The 17,092-nt window shown below is 43.1% G+C and overlaps 1 protein-coding gene across 1 annotated transcript in view; it reads left to right on the forward strand.

The window, feature by feature from the left end:
• LOC126284430 (uncharacterized) overlaps positions 1 to 15,815 on the forward strand; it is a 30,472-nt gene extending 14,657 nt beyond the window's left edge. The window contains exons 2-4 of the mRNA XM_049983351.1: positions 6,056 to 6,349; positions 12,211 to 12,411; positions 15,417 to 15,815. Coding sequence (XP_049839308.1) covers positions 6,056 to 6,349; positions 12,211 to 12,411; positions 15,417 to 15,671 — 750 coding nt within the window. The 3' untranslated portion in view covers positions 15,672 to 15,815. The remainder of the gene's footprint in view (positions 1 to 6,055; positions 6,350 to 12,210; positions 12,412 to 15,416) is intronic.
• Positions 15,816 to 17,092: the final 1,277 nt, after the last annotated feature.

Genomic DNA, 17,092 nt, shown 5'->3' on the forward strand with positions numbered 1-17,092 from the left:
AGCGAGAGTAACGACAGATGCAAGCCAGGTAAGGAGTTTAAGCCGTACGGTCCTCTTTGTAAAATCCAGCTGGGATCCCATCTGCACCTTGTGATTTATTTTCTTTCAAATCTTTCTCTTGTTTCTCTACGCCAGGGATTCTTATTACTATGTCGCCCATATGGGAGTCTGTCCGATGGTCAAATGACGGTATGTTCGTAGTATTGTCCTGTGTGAACTATTTCTTGAATGTGAAATTTAAAACTTCGGTTTTCATTTCACTGCCTTCAACTGCCAAACTGTCAGACTGGTCAACAAGAGATTGACTGGAAGCCTTAGACTCGCTTATCGAATTTACATAAGAGTAGAAGTTTATCGGGCTCTGCCAGATCTTTTGCTAAGGTGTGACGATCGTAGTTGCATACTTCGCGCACGAATCTCTACTATCCTTTTTTGTTCTGCTTGACAAGTTTATTTCTTGGACATATGGGTTTCTCAATATTACCATTAAATTTTCTTCCTGGGGTATCCTAATTGGAGCTGCCTGTTCATGCAATAATCTCGCAGGCTGTTGTAGAAATACCTGGGACAGTCCATATATTTCAGTGTTTTGAATAGGACAGCCCACCGTAAATTACCAAACGCTCCAGCTATAAAGTTATTACCCCTAGTTCCCTCAGCATAACCTATTTTATTTCGAGTACGTTCTATTATCGTTATTTTGCTTTTGTTGAAATCCAACATATATCCTCCTTTCAGTTGCTGTCCCACGTCTTTTGCTGTCCGTTGCAGAATTGCAATGCCATAGCCAAACCTCAAAGTTTTTATTTCGTTTCCCTGAATAATTCATCCTCCAAGTCTTTCTTAGGTATCCTTTACTGCTAAACATTTCACAAACGAGGTTACAACTATCTGCTAGAACATCAGAGAAAAAGCGCCTGACGACTAAAACTGTTTTACGGTGGAAGATCACACTGTAGTTCCTCCTTCAAATAGTATCACGAACGACAAAATGGCAGATATTGAAATAAGTGACAAAGGGACAAAAAACCAGCTGAAATCGCCCAAGATATGCAAGTACACTGACCTGACCGGAGTACCAATTCGATTCTACAAAGGTTACTTGAAATAACTTGCCCTCTTCGAGCGGTAGAGTGTACCCCTAGATCTCCAGACCAGCAAATCGTTCCTCGTTCCTAATGACTGAAAACACCACAGCTCATTCCCTTTTTCAAGAGGGGTCGTCGAACAAAGGCAGAAAACAAGAGGCCTGTATCTCTACGTCGGTCAGTTGTATTTTTGAAACATGTTCTATGCTCGCGTTATTATGACGTTCCTGCAGGACGAAAATGTGCACTGTAGGAACCAACGTGTGTTCCGAAAGGAACGGTTGTTGGAAATCCAGTTCACAAGATAAAGAAAGCAGTGGAAACTGAGCTTGCCCTTTTCTCACACGATACACTGCAAACTATGGATGAAGGGCAGCAGGCACATTCCAACCTTCTAGATTTCCGGGAAGCATTTGTCACGTTGCCCCACTGTGCTCTGTTAACGAAGGTTACGAGTATAAGGAACAGGTTCACAGGTACGTGAGTGGCTCGAAGACTTCTTAAGTAACAGAACCCAGTATGTTGTTCTCGACGGCGAGTGTTTACCGCAGACAAGGGTATCGTCAGGAGTGCCCCAGGGAAGTGTGGTAGGAGGGATCCGTAGCGGCAATTCGGAGGCGGGCTGCTAGATTTGTGGTTTGAACAACACATAAGTGTTGCGGAGATGCTTCGGAAACTCAAATGGGAATCTTTGGACAGAAGGCGGCGTTCTTTTAGAGAAACTATGTTGAAAAAATTTAGAGAACAGGCATTCGAAACTGCCGAAGGATTCTTCAAGGAGAGCTGCACTGAGGAGAGGTACCGATGACGGTCGGTGAGGCCTGGCATGAATTCAGCGTTAAAAAATATCCCAAAGGTGTTCTATACGATTCAGGTGACGACTCTGTGCAGGCCTGTCCATTACAGGGATGTTATTCTCGTGTAACCACTCCGCCACAGGCCGTGCACTGTGAACAGGTGCTCGAACGTATGCGATCGCCATCCCTGAATTGCTCTTCAACAGTGGGAAACAAAAATGTGCTTCAAACAGCAACGTAGGTCTGTTCTGTGATAGTGCCACACATAACAACGAGGGGTGCAAGCCCCCTCCACGAAAAACACGACCACACCATAACACCACCGCCTCCGTATTTTAGTATTGTCACTAAACACGCTGGCAGACAACGTTCACCGGGCTTTCGCCATACCCACACCCTGCCATCGGATCGCCACGTTTTGTACCGTGATTCGTCACTCCACACAACGTTTTTCCACTGTTCAATCGTCCAATTTTTACGCTCCTTATAAAAAGCGGGGCGTCGTTTGGTATTTACCGGCGTGATGTGTGGCTAATGAGCAGCCGCTCGACCATGAAATCCAAGTTTTCTCACCTTAGTACTTACAGTGAATCCTAATGAAGTTTGGAGTTCCTGTCTGATGGTCTGGCTAGATGTCTGTGTATTATACATTTCGACCCTCTTCAACTGTCGGCGGTCTCTGACAGTCAACAGACGAGGTCGGTCTGCGCGATTTTGTGCTGTACATGTCCTTTCACGTTTGCACTTCACTTCACATCGGAAACAGTGGACCTACGAATGTTTAGGAGTGTGGAAATCTCGTGTACTGACGTATGACACGAGTGACACCCAATCACCTGACCACGTTCGAGGTCCGTGAGTTCCGCGGAGCGACCCATTCTGCTTTCTCATGACGTCTAATGTCTACTGAGGTCGCTGACGTGGATTACCTGGCAGTATGTGGCAGCACAATCCATCTAATATGAAAAACGTATGTTTAACGGGGTGTCCGGATACTTTTGGTGATCTTGTCATTTGGAGACAGTGTGTGGAGCTGTGGATGCTAGAAAATGGAGTGCCAAGTGGAGAAATCGAAGCATTTCCGACATTTTCTTCTGTTTGAGTTCAACAAAGGGGTAACAGCAGCGGAGGCACCCAGAAACATGTGCGGCGTGTTTAAAACAGAGCACGGCAAGAAAATGATTTTCTCGTTTTAAGGAGGCTCGATTTTAATGTGAAGGAGAATATGTAAAGGGCGTTGAAAAAGAAACGAGCCGGAGGCATAATTACAGAAACCAGTAACTGTATGTTAGAAGTATTGACCCCGGCTGTTGAGACACTTGTTCCACTGTGACACAAGGCGGTGAATGGTTGTCTCATAAAATTCCCGGTGCTGTTATGTTAACCATTTCCGCTTGCAGAGTTGGCTGTCGTCGTCCGAGGTGAATCGTTTGCCTCTCAGAGCCTTTTTTAAGGAGACCAAAAACAGTGTAACGACAGAAAGATAGGTCCTGGCTGTTTGGAGGGTGGCCGAGAACCTCTCATTTGAATTTCTGCAGGAGTGCCGCGACTTTGTTGGCCGTATGAGGCTTTGAATTGTCGTGGGACATAATGATACCATTGGTGAGATTGCCTGGTCGTTTTGATTTGATCGCTTGGCGAAGGGTGGTCAAGGTTTGCGAGTCACGCTGTACATTCACTGTTGTCCCTTGCTGTAGGAAGTGAATCAGAAGGGGGCCATGTCGGTCAAAGAAGAACGTCGGGATAACCTTTACTGTACTCGTGTGGATGGCTTTTTTTGGTGGTGCTGACCCTGGATGCTTCCACTAGAGACTTTGTCGTTTTGCTTCTGGTTCGAAGTGATATCGCCATCACTCATCTCCAGCCACCACTCGTGCCTGGAACGCATTCCCTTTCCGAGCAGAGCGTTGCAGACGAGCAAGACAGTCGGCCTTTCGACATGCTTCCTTGTGTGGTTGAAGACTGTGGGGAACCCATTGGGCACACACTTTGCACATGTGCAATCGTTCCTTCATGATGCTGTGAACACTTCCGTCGCTCAATCCGACCACGGCGGCTATGGCTTTCCCTGTCACTCGACGGTCCTGGGTAATGAGTGCATCCAACAAATGGACGATGTCATCGGTAATGCAGTGTGGTGCTCCAGACCGTGCATCATCGGCTAACGACATCCGTCCTTACCTGAAGCGCCACGCCTTGACCCTTGCAAAGGAGATGCACTGTTCGCCGCGCACTTGTGATATTTGTCTATTATTGTCCGTTCTTCCTCCTCTTTCCGCTGTCAGAAAACGGACAACCCCTCTTTGCTCTTCTTTTGACGCACCTAAGTCATTGTTTGCAATGCGACTGGCAGCTTTGGACGATTGATGCATGCTGCTGCTAGATCTACACAACTGGCCATTAAAATTGCCACACCACGATGAGATGCAGATGATAAACGGGTATTCATTGGACAAATATATTATACTACAACTGACATGTGATTACATTTTCACGCAATTTGGATGATTAGATCCCGAGAAATCAGTACCCAGAACAACCACCTCTGGCCGTAATAATGGTCTTGATACGCCTGGGCATTGAGTCAAACAGTGCTTGGATGGCATGTACAGATACAGCTGCCCATGCAGCTTCAACACGATACCACAGTTCATCAAGAGTAGTGACTGGCGTATTATGACGAGCCAGTTGCTCGGCCACCAGTGACCAGACGTCTTCAGTTGGCGAGAGATCTGGAGAATGTGCTGTCCAGGGCATCAGTCGAATATTTTCTGTATCCAGAAAGGCCCGTACAGGACGTGCAACATGTGGTCGTGCATTATCCTGCTGAGATTAGGGTTTCGCAGCGATCGAATGATGGGTAGAGCCACGGGTTGTAACACATCTGAAATGTAACGTCCACTGTTCAAAGTGGCGTCAATGCTAAAAAAAGGTGACCAAGACGTCTAACCAATGGCAACCTATACCATCACGCCGGGTGATAAGACAGTATGGTGATGACGAATACACGCTCTCAATGTCCGTTCACCGCGATGTCGTCAAACACGGATGCGAACATCATCATGCTGTAAATAGGATTCATTCGAAGAAATGACGTTTAGCCATTCGTGTACCCAGGTTCGTCATTGAGTACACCTTCGTAGGCGCTCCTGTCTGTGATGCAGCGTCAAGAGTAACTGCAGCCATGGTTTCCAAGCTGTTAGTCCATGTTGCTGCAAACGTCGTCGAACTGTTCGTGCAGATAGTTGTTGTCTGGCAGACGTCCCCATCTGTTGACTCAGCGATCTAGAAGTTGCTACACGATCCGTGACAGCCATTTGGATAAGATGCCTGTCATCGCAAGTGCTAGTGACACAAGGCCGTTGGGATCCAGCACGGCGTTCCGTATTACCCTCCTGAATCCACCGATTCCATATTCTGCTAATAGTCATCGGATCTCGACCAACGCGAGCAACAACGTCGCGATATGATAAACTGCAATCGCGATAGGTTACAATCCGACCTTTATCAAATTCGGAAACGTGATGGTACGCATTTCTCCTCCTTACACAAGGCATTATCAAACAACGTTCCACCAGGCAACGCCGGTCAACTGCTGTTTGTGTATGAGAAATCGTCTGGAAACTTTCCTCGTGTCAGCAAGTTGTAGGTGTCGCCACCGGCCCCAACCTTGTGTGAATGTTCTGAAAAGCTAATCATTTGCATATCATAGCATCTTTTTTCTGTCGGTCAAATTTCGCGTCTGTAGCACGTCATCTTCGTGGTGTAGCAATTATAATGGCCAGTAGTGTATATAGTCACGTGATGTGCACGCGTGCCCTTTAGTGACGTGCTGTGAACTTCCACGCTCTGGTCAGAACCAAACCTCGTTACACACATCACGATATTAGCCTCCTGTCACCAGTTTGCACATTCCAGACTCCGCCCCTTATACTATTGTGACCGAAGTCTCTGTTATGTGAATATGTTGTGTTTATTAATCTTACGGTACGACGCTAGAAACTTATGCACCAAGCTAATATTTTTACGTCTGAAAATTACATCGGACATTGATATGTTGTATTCTGCTTGCTAGAAATTCCTCATTCCAGTTTGTGCCAAAGGAGCCTCTGCTCCCTCCTATGGTGACCAAGCCCTTCTCTGCAGAACTGAGACAGAGTGCTGTTGCAGGTGCCTGAGGCCGCCACCGGCCAGGACGTGCCCATCGACGGCATGGACCCGGAGAAGATGGAGATTCTGCGGCAGGTAGTGGCGGCGGCGCCGGACCGCGGCGACGCCATCCAGATGGCGATGCGCGCCGTCTTCGACGAGATGCGTCGCGCCGCCAGGGCGCAGGGTGGAGAACGCAAGGCCACACCCACTACCGCCCTGCAGGCGGCTCTGGACCGTGGCGGGGAGCTGGTCCAGCAGGCCGACGACGCTCTCCAGAAGCTCGCGAAAGAGCTCACGCTCATCGCCAAGCAGGTACCTATTTCCAACCTCACCACTCTCTTGTTGTTGGTGTGGCCTTCAGTCGTAGGACTGGTTTGATGCAGCTCTCCATGATACTCTACCCTGAGCAAGCTTCTTTATTTCCCACTACCTACTGCAGCCTACATCCTTCTGAATCTGCTTAGTGTATTCATCTCTTGACCTCCCTCTACGATTTTTATCCTCCACGCTACCCTCCAATACTAAAATGGTGATCTCTTGATGACTCACATGTCCTACCAACCGATCCCTTCTTCTAGTCGTGCCACAAATTTCTCTTCTCCCCAATTCTGTTCAATACCTCCTCAGTATTTATGTGATCTACCCATCTAATCTTCACTGTAGCACCGCATTTCGAAGGCTTCTAGTCTCTTCTTGTCTAAACTATTTATCGACCATGTTTCACTTCCATACGTAGCTACACTCCATACAAATATTTTCAGAAACAACTTCCTGACACTTAAATCTATACTCGATCAATTATTAAAAAAACAGTCTTAATCGCATTTATTATTATTATACCGCCAACCGGTTTCAACCCGACGTAGGGGTCATCTTCTGGGCGTTTACACTGGGAAATTATAGATATCCGTCAGGAAGACTCCATTATACAACAGCTAATATTGTTACCCATTGGTCAACTGCTGGTGGTGTCACTCCTGTCTACATAACGGCAGGAAACTATGGGAGACTAACCCTTCGTATGGGCTTAAATAGCGTGCTGAGACCACGTGAATAGACGGCAACACTCCCAGCTGCGATCAACGGCATTTAATACAGTTTACTGTATGTAATTACTAGACACCACAGTTTAACATAAATTTAGGTGACAGTAAACAACAGAAAACGGAACTATTTCATTTAAAAAGAGTTTCAATTATAGCATTAATTATAAAATAATAATAAATGTTCGTAGTCAACTCTTAAAATTCGTAAAAGTATATTACATTATGTGCCATGATATAAAGTAAAACAATTTCTGACACATACGAACATTTGTTATTATTTTGTAATTAACACTATAATTGTAACTCTTTTTAAATGAAATCATTGCGTTTTCTGTTATTCACTGTCACCTAAATTTATGTTAAACCAAGGTGACTAGTAATTACATATAATAAACTGTATTAAATGCCGTTGATCGCAGCTGGGGTAGTTGCTGTCTATTCACTTGATCTCAGCACGCTATTTAAGCCCATAGGAAGGCTCAGTCTCGCATAGTTTCCTGCTGTTATGTAGATAGGAGTGACACCACCAGCAGTCGACCAATGGGTAACATATTTTAAATTTAAGTAATTTTACCTGTTGTATAATGGAGTCTTTCTGACGGATATCTTAAATTTCACAGTGGGAACGCCCAGAAAATGACCCCTACGTCTGGTTGAAACCGGTTGGCAGTATAATAATAATAAATACGATTAAGACTGCTTTTGAATAAGTGATTAATCATACTAATCGCTGCTTCATCTCCACAACCATGTTGTTCAAAAATCTATACTCGATGTTAATCAATTTCTCTTCTTCAGAAACGCTTTCCTCGCCATTGCCAGTCTACATTTCATATCCTCTCTACTTCGACCATGATTAGTTATTTTGCCCCCCAAATAGCAAAACTCCTTTACTACGTTAAGTGTCTCATTTCCTAATCTAATTCCCTCAGCATCGCCTGACTTAATTCGACTACATTCCATTATCATCGTTTTGCTTTTGTTGATGTTCATCTTGTATCCTCCTTCCAAGACACTGTCCATTCCGTTCAACTGCTCTTCCAGGTCCTTTGCTTTCTCTGACAGAATTACAATGTCATCGGCGAACTTCAAACTTTTTATTTCTTCTCCATGGATTTTAATTCTTACTCCGAATTTTTCTTTTGTTTCCTTCACTCCTTGCACAATATACATATTGAATAACATGGGGAGAGGCTACAACCCTGTCTCACTCCCTTCCCAACCACTGCTTCCCTTTCATGTGCCCCAACTCTTATAACTGCCATCTGGTTTCTGACCAAATTGTAAATAGCCTTTCGCTCCCTGTATTTTATCCCTGCCACCTTCAGAATTTGAAAGAGATTATTCCAATCAATATTGTCAAAAGCTTTCTCTAAGTCTACAAATGGTAGAAACGTAGGTTTTCCTTTCCCTAATATATTTTCCAAGATAAGTCTTTCGGTCAGTATTGCCTCACGTGTTCCAATATTTCTACGGAATCCAAACTGGTCTTCCCCGAGGTCGGCTTCTACCAGTTTTTCCATTCGTCTGTAAATAATTCGCCTTAGTATTTTGCTGCCGTGACTTATTAATTTGCTAGTTCGATAATTTTCACATCTGTCAACACCCCACCACTCTATAGCCTCATATTGCAACGATGGTTATAATTTGATCAAATCAGTAAGAGGACTAGCTAATAAACATAGGCAAAAATTATATTCCATTAACAAGGATTAAAAAAACAGGGAACACAGAGTTATTTACAACTTGTACAGAATCCAAACTGCTGTTACAAGAGTCGAAAGACATGAAAGAGTTGAGTACGATATTGCACTGCAATATCTCTTTAAAAGGCTTACAATTAAACTGTCTCCCCCATACGGGAATATACATAATGGATGTACGAGTGCCGGTGTTATACACGTGATTGACGACATATGAACGTTTGGGTCTGCCCGTGAAGCATACTCGGGTAGCCTAATAGCAATCAGCGTGAAATCGGTTTCGAGTCTGTCTAACACAAATTTTCACTGTCGTTATTCCATTATAAAGCTAATGGCTGTCCTTATTCGCAACTACGACTATATATCATTTATGTGTAAGAAATGCAGTGATTGAGAAGGAAGAGGGACAGAGTTGAAGCCAGTGTGCAATGAGAAGGGAAGCAAGGAAAATTTCGTGTGAAAATTAAAGTTCAAGTAGAAAAAAGAAAAGCTTTTGATGTCCGCTGACGACGTAATTTTGTCAGAGGCAGCTAAAGACTTGGTAGAATAGTTTAATTCAACAGACAGAGATTATAAGATTATCAGCAGAAGTAAAACAAAGATAATGGAATGTATTCGAATTAAATTAGGTGAAGCTGAGGAATTAGATTAGCGAATGAGACAGTATAAGTAGTTGAAAGCTTAGCTATTTGAGCAGGAAAATAACTGATCATGAGCGCAGTACAGGCTATCGGATGCAAGCTAACGGTAGCTACGAAAGAGCTTTTGTAAAAGAAATTTCTTAGCGTCGAATTTGTAAATTTAAATTTTAGAAAGTCTCTTCTGAAAATGTGTGTAAAGGGCACCCTTGTACAGAAGTGAAACGTGGACGGTAAACAACGCAGACAAGATGGAAATAGAAACTTTTGTTACATGGTGAAACAGAAGTGTACTGAAGACTGGATTAACTAAAGACGAGATACTGAGTCGAATTACAAGGAAACTGGCTTTACGGTTAAACTAAAGTAACCGAAGGAATAAGCCAAGACCACGCATCCTAAGGTATCAAGGAATATCCACTCAATCTTGTAATGGAGGGAATTGTGGGGGGAAAGGGTGATGGATTAAAACTGCTTGTATACAATAAGTAGGTTCAAATGGGGGTAGATTGCAGTAATTATACAGAGATGAAGAGATTTGCGCAGAATAGATTAACGCTATGTGCTGCATCAAATCAGTCGTCGCACTGAATTTCAAATCATCATCATCATCAACATGTCAACTTTCAGTGGATTTAATTGAAACTTCTCATCGATGGCTGCTTGCATCTGATGGTCGTACGGTGACTGTCGAACATATTGAAAACATTGAGTATGAAGTTTTGCGATTATGATTCATACGGGCAGCTAACCAGGATCTACTTAAATTAACTTTCAGATAACTAATATTCTGATAAATCGACTCTGCTAAAAAGTATCGTGATATTTAGACTGGATGCGACTTCGAACTTACAGGTATAACTATTTCCAAAATAAACGCATGACTTAAATTCTACTGTAAAACTCTTCTCATTTTGGCTTCTCTATCAACTTTTGAAAGTTGAGATACAACCACGCTCGTATTTAAGGCACACAGCCATCGTTACCAATGAAGGAAGCCACTCCAAAATCGCAAAAATCCACCTTTTTCCACTACACGAGTTACTGGCGTCAGTGTATTCATCCCACACTAGTCAAATTAGTGACAAAACAGCAAAAAATTTCTCAAGTAATTACAATAAAATGCTTTTTTATTCCAGTCTATGATCACAAATTAATTCTTTAGACGATGAGGGGTGTCAGTCTGTAATGAACATCGTATCCTAAAGTGATACGGCCATAATGGCATCGTCAAACCGGTCATCGTCTAAAGAAGTCATTTGTGATCATAGCCTGAAATAAAAAAGCATTTTACAGTATTGGACCACTGTTTGTACACGCGATTATGCCTCAGTTGGTGAAATTACAATAAAAGTGGAGGCAGTGATACAACACAGGCCCACGAACTAGGCCACTTTCGTGCCCGTATACAGCTGAAAAAAGAAAGCGGAATACTGTATACACAGCAAATAAATGGATAAAATTATCAAGGAAATTGCTAGTAACGTAAGCGTTGTTGATTCTGAGCAAGCTACGTTCAAAGCTTGCAAAGCCTTTTCCTCCAGTTTAAAAGAAGCCGTTAATCTGGAAAATAATGCAGAGGGTGATTTAGCTGCCACAAGCAATAAGTTTTATACAGGCCGCAAACTTCCAAAAATCACGCACGGCATTTTCGTATTCTGTCACTCGCTACGCACTAACTATTAGTGCTACAGAAAAAATAAACAGGAAAGTTTTGTAGAAAATTTGATGTAGTTAAATTTTGTACTGGGATGCGTCTTCGTTGGAGGCCATTGTTTTCGAGTTAAAAAAGAAACAAGACTTTGGAAGTAAGTTTTGTATTCTTTTCTTGAATAATTAGAAAACTACAGCCTCCAGCGATAACGTATCCCAACACAACATTTTACTACATTAGATTTCCTACAAAATGTTCCCGTTCATTTTTTTCGGTAGGATTAATAGTTTGGGCTTAGCGAGAGGGAATATGAAAATCTAGCACGTGGTATTTGAAGGCGTTGCAAGTAGCATAAAACACATGGGTACGGTTAGCTGAATTACTCTGTATAAATTATTGATTACCGTCAAGGGAAGTACAATGTGACGACGTATGAAATCATAGAGTATCGTAAGAACTGTGTGATGGTAAGCAATACTGCTAGTGGCCTGGTCACCGATACATTTCAGTTCCGACAGAAACGGATTCTTAATCATCGGATGCTTATATGTGCCTATGAAAATGACATAGTAATAAAAGCTCCTAAGGTAGACACTGGGAATTCTGAAGAACTGATACAGAAATGTGACACGAAAAAGGACAAACATGGTCATTCAGGAAGTGAAGTCTGAAGTTTGGGACTCAGATTAGAGGGGAAAATTGTATTGTACACACAGTTAATTCGAAATTTTATTTTTTCCTAGATAACTTAATTTGGGCTGTGACTTCCAAAATAAACCCACAAACTAGATTTTTTAGGCTTTTGCACTTAAATCTTTTATCGGACTTCACTTATATGAAACAAGTTTATTTACACATACGTTACCTAGCCCCACACAAAATATCGTTGTAACAAACTAAATATTTTCAGAGACATACAAAAATTATTGATTTTCTCAGAAGTAAAGTTGAAGAATGTGTGCTGCTGTGGAATTAAGCGATTCAAGTGTAGCCTACAGATGAGAGCTGCTACTCATCAACCAATCCGACACCTAAATTTAAACAAACCATATGGGAAAAATGCATAAGGGGCTTACAAGCTGTTGATTAATTTCCTTCTACTTCTCGAACCTTGGTACGTGACTGTTTGCAGACAGCTACGAACTTCACGTCGTGCCTGGTGGAGGAACGGGAGCACCTGGCAGAGCTGGAGGCTGTGCTGGGCAGCGAAACCCTGAGCTGCCTGATGGGTGGCGTAAGGCTGCTGGCTGCCATCAAGGAACTCAACAGCACGGCCCGGGGACTCATCGCGGATGCCAAGAGCTGCTCCAAAGTAGACGACACGCTTGTCAAGGTGAGCACCCTGCCTAACGGGTCACAGGAGTTCCTGTTATAATACTTATCCAATGGCGCTTCGAAGCACCCGAAATGGTTAGCGTGCACCCAGAAGCAATCTTCCACTCTGCAGCAGACTGTGCATGTTCTGAAACTTCCCGGCAAATTATAACTACATGCTGGACCGGACCTCGAACTTGGAACCTTGCCTTTCACGTCCCAAACTCACATCGACTGAGCTATCCAGGCACAGCTCACGGACAGTCCTCACAACTTGACTTCCTCCAGAATGTATCTTCTTCCTTTCAACAGTGATAGTACAGCAAGTTGTGCAGGAGAGCTTCCTTGAAGTTTGGAAGACAGGAGAGTAAAGTTCTGGGACCTGGTAGTGAATCGTGCCTAAATAGCTCAGTTGGTAAGAGAAGTTCTTTCTAAAGGCAACATCCCGGTTTCGAGTCCTTGAATAGTCCACATTGTTCGATGGTGGCTGGTGGTGACTTGTGTTTGAGGCACATTTATGTATTTTTTTACTTATTTATTACAATGTAACGTGACACCTACAATTTAAACACAAGCTGTGTTCGCCGGCAAGAGTGGCCGAGCGGCTCTAGGCGCTTCAGTCTGGAACCACGTGACCGCTGCGGTCGCAGGTTCGAATCCTGCCTCGGGCATGGATCTGTGTGATGTTCTTAGGTTAGTTAGGTTTAAGTAGTTCTAAGTAGAGGGGATTGATGACTTCAGATATTAAGTCCCATAGTGCTTAGAGCCACTTGAACCATATTCTCTTCTTAGGCAAGCTGGCCCACAACTGTTATAAGTCACCCTTTATATTCTGAATACTGAGAGGAATGGGATGGAGTTAACGGCCGAGATGGTTTCACACATGTTTTATCGGGAACAGATCTGGCAACCTATTGGCTACAGGATTACATCAACATCAAGCAGACAGTTCAGAGACACACCTACCGTTCATGGACGAGCATTATCCTGTTGAAAAATTGCACCTAAATACTGGTACGTAAGACTTAACACATCTTTGAAGTGTCACAGTGCCGTCAAGAGTTACGTCAATCTCTGCCAGCTGAGACCTGACGTCATATACAATGGATCCCCTCAACATGGCATCAGGAATAAAAAAATAAGCTTGAAGTGTCTCAACGAAAAATATGATGAAATTTAGTGTCAAGAATACTTACTCCGACTTTAAAGGAAGCTCATACAATTTCACTATATTTTATAGAATTAATTCTTGAAGTCGAATTTTCTCAAGTATCGTATTTTTCAATTGTGTCACTGTTCTTGCCGAGGTACGATCTATTATGTCTACCGTGGGACTCTTTTCTGCTTTAGTTACGATGTTCTTCTGTGATTCTAGTTTCTTATTCAAACCCTTGAGTAGTTTCAGCTCCCTTCTGCTGTTGTTAGAGCGTAATTCACCTGTGACTCATTTTCTTATTTTAACTGCCGTGTTTGTTCATATTTACTCATTTTTGCTATATCACTTGTTAGTTTCACATCTGCGACAGTTTATTATTATTATTATTATTTTTATCATTATTGTGTTCGAGTCATTTGTAGATTTCAGGTTACATTGCTGCCATTGGTTTAAAGGATTCTGTTCATCCCTTGAAAGATATATCTAAGTTAAATTCACAATCCTATCATTAAATTTTGGGAACTTTTTTATGTCACTCCATTTTCAACATTAAAATATACGCCTAAGTTAACATGTTTCTTCTGATGTCCAGCTTCAGTGGGCTACACCTTCCCCATGAAATGAGATAGAAACTTACCCATCGAAGCTATAAGATTACTTTGACACCAGTTGTAAGTTTTGGTTCAAATGCTTACTGGTGGCTGTCACTCTGGGAATGTTCACCCGCTCGCTCGTTCACTACCTAATGCACATCGAGACAAGGTGGCAAACACACAACAAAAGGCGTTTTGCGTTCTCCGTTATAACAGGCATAATTAAGCAACACCTTGTTGGCATCATTTTTGACAAGAGTGCGGCACTACACTACACCTACTACAGCGTAAACGGCATAGGGATCTTGCATTTCATTATTTGGCCTCCTAAGCCGCCTGATCTCGCGGTATGTCTTTCTTTTTTCTTAGGTTTGTAAGATTCTCTGTCTGTGACTCCCCATCCAGCAACTTTGTGTGAACTTCGAGGCCACATGGCGACAACAGTTAATGCAGCCACTTCAGACATGCTTGCAAACGTAACGACGAATCTGACTATCGTCTGCATGGTGAAGAATGGTGAAACTTAGCTTAAAAGGTTGATCTTAAATGCAGTTGTAAAAATTACCCCAAAGTTGTATGACCCTATATTTAACTCTTTCATACCCTCTGGCTACATTTGTGTACATTTACCGTGTCTTATCTGCAACAGAAGTATTTTTTTCCTAACGGAATCCTGAGGTACACATTGAATGTTCAATCTTTTCGTCACGCGCCTAAGTGCTGCCAACTGTTGGACATAACATTGAAAACATCAGCAAGTCAACGTAGCAGTGCGCAGTCGCCCGTGACCACTAGAATACAGGGTTGTGGTTGGTTCGCTATACTCCACTGTATAACTCAATGTTGTTGTTGTTATTTTGCGTAGTAATTATTCAATGATCATTTTATATTTGTTACAATAGAGAATATTTCGTAATTAGTTATGTTAATCCATAAAATGAAGCCAAGGGTACAAAGTATGTCTTGAAAACAGGTACTTATTTTTGTATAAATCTTGGATCTAAAATCATTAAAAAATCACCAAAGAGCGTTACTATTTACAGAAACATTTTTCTTCGTCCAGGAAAAATTTGGATCTGAAAGTGTTAGAAGATGTACGCTTATAAAATGTTATGTTTCTTTTGAAAAAATAGTCCTATGCGTAAGTTACACTTCACCTCAAATTTCTGTCTTCATTCACGTAGAATATATAATAGCCATATCGTATAGTCAAATCAGAAGACAATCAGAAAACGGCAGTAGCTACAAGTCGTTGTGTGGATATGTGTGCTGCAGATTCAGTGCCGCTCGCAGCTGTTAGTGGAGCTCGGTCCAGAGCTGCTGTCGCGCACTGCAGAGCTGAAAGAGGCAGCCGCGGAAGATGCCGAGGCCGTAGCGGACCAAGTGGAAGCGCTCGTGCAGAAGTGCCTGCCGGCCGGGTCTCCGCTGGACCTCGAGGTGCAGGACCTGCTGACGGACATGGGGCGCTGCACTGCCAGCGCCGTGGCTGCCGCAGAGGGGCGCCGGGAGACCCCCCGCGAGGACCTCTAGCCGCTTGTGTCCACGCCTCTCGTCGTAGTGCAGTATCTGTGCCACTCAGGCAAAATTTGTGCAGCTTTTAGACACGAGAAGTATATGAGGAAACATATGGCTATACGCAATGAAGATTATGGAAAAAATGTTTGATAAACGACAGTGTCTGTAGATGTGTACTCCATATGGAAGTCCTGTTCCTTTGATTATGAAGAGAATAGTGTTCTATAGTTTATCACACACACACACACACAACACGGCACGCGCGCGGACTGGAGACTACAATGCACAATAGGAACGCCAACGTTTTGCTCCACGTAAACAAAGGAGACAGTCTCGACTCTCACTATACTTTTACAGGAATGATCAGCATCTCCATCTTGCAAAACACTATTTCCTGCCGTGATTTCTCATGAAGTTACTGTACTTAGATCCCTAAGTATTGTATCGACAAATGTAAGGAATGGCGCGAAATTAGCACCAGCAACTAAAATTATCGAAACTGTCTTAAACAATACATTTTGTCCTCCGGTCTCCCATTGCCATTAACTCTAAATACTTCCTCCGTCTAATTAATAGCATGTGTAATTCTTTTTATTGTAGTATTAAAATGGTCCGTAATGCTCCGCGTTATTTAATGTCGCAGTTGCTCCTGGGCTGTGGCGATTTGTTGTTGCAAGATTTTTGAGTTAATTAATGTAGTAGTCCACTGGTGTACGAGGTTATCGCAAAGAAATTTGACTTGGTTCAAATCAGGAATTTGAACACTTCAACTCGGCAGATCTGATCTTTTTTACTTCTTCGTCTTATCGAAAGCACACTGCAGTCGTCCTTGGTTTCTGAACAGGAGTGTAGAACAGTTCATATGCGAAATGTTCGACTCTAACCTTATTGCTTTTGTAGGTAACATGCACGCGTGTTCAGAAAAGAAACAGAACACCTTAAATTCATATTTACAGGACATGTACATTGGTATGTTCTGAAGAAATGATTAGCTTCTGAACCATGTCGATATCGCGAAGCACCACCACCTACCGGTAAAATGTGCCTGCACCTCTCGTTGCCGCTATAAACCGAAGGTCATGAATCAGTTTGACTTGAGCAGATGTGCAGGACGCCTCGCAGACGCATGCGTCAACGGTACCATGAAATCAGTGAGTTTGGAAGAGGGCGCATTATTGGCACGAGAGAATATCATGCATCCATTCAGGAAATTGCTGCTATTGTAGGACGAAGTGTTTCGGCAGCGCAACGGGTGTGTGCAGAATGGTTCCGGAAGGCCGTAGAACACGATGAGGTGGGTCGGTTCCTTCCCCGCCGACCACCCCTGAGAAGATCGACACCTCATCCGAATGGCAGTACACAACAGAACTAACCTCCTCAACTCTGACGTAAGAGTGGAACACATGGTACACTATTAGGGGTGACAGTCCGTCGCC

The sequence above is a fragment of the Schistocerca gregaria genome, chromosome 8, assembly GCF_023897955.1.
Source record: "Schistocerca gregaria isolate iqSchGreg1 chromosome 8, iqSchGreg1.2, whole genome shotgun sequence".
Lineage (NCBI taxonomy): Eukaryota > Metazoa > Arthropoda > Insecta > Orthoptera > Acrididae > Schistocerca > Schistocerca gregaria.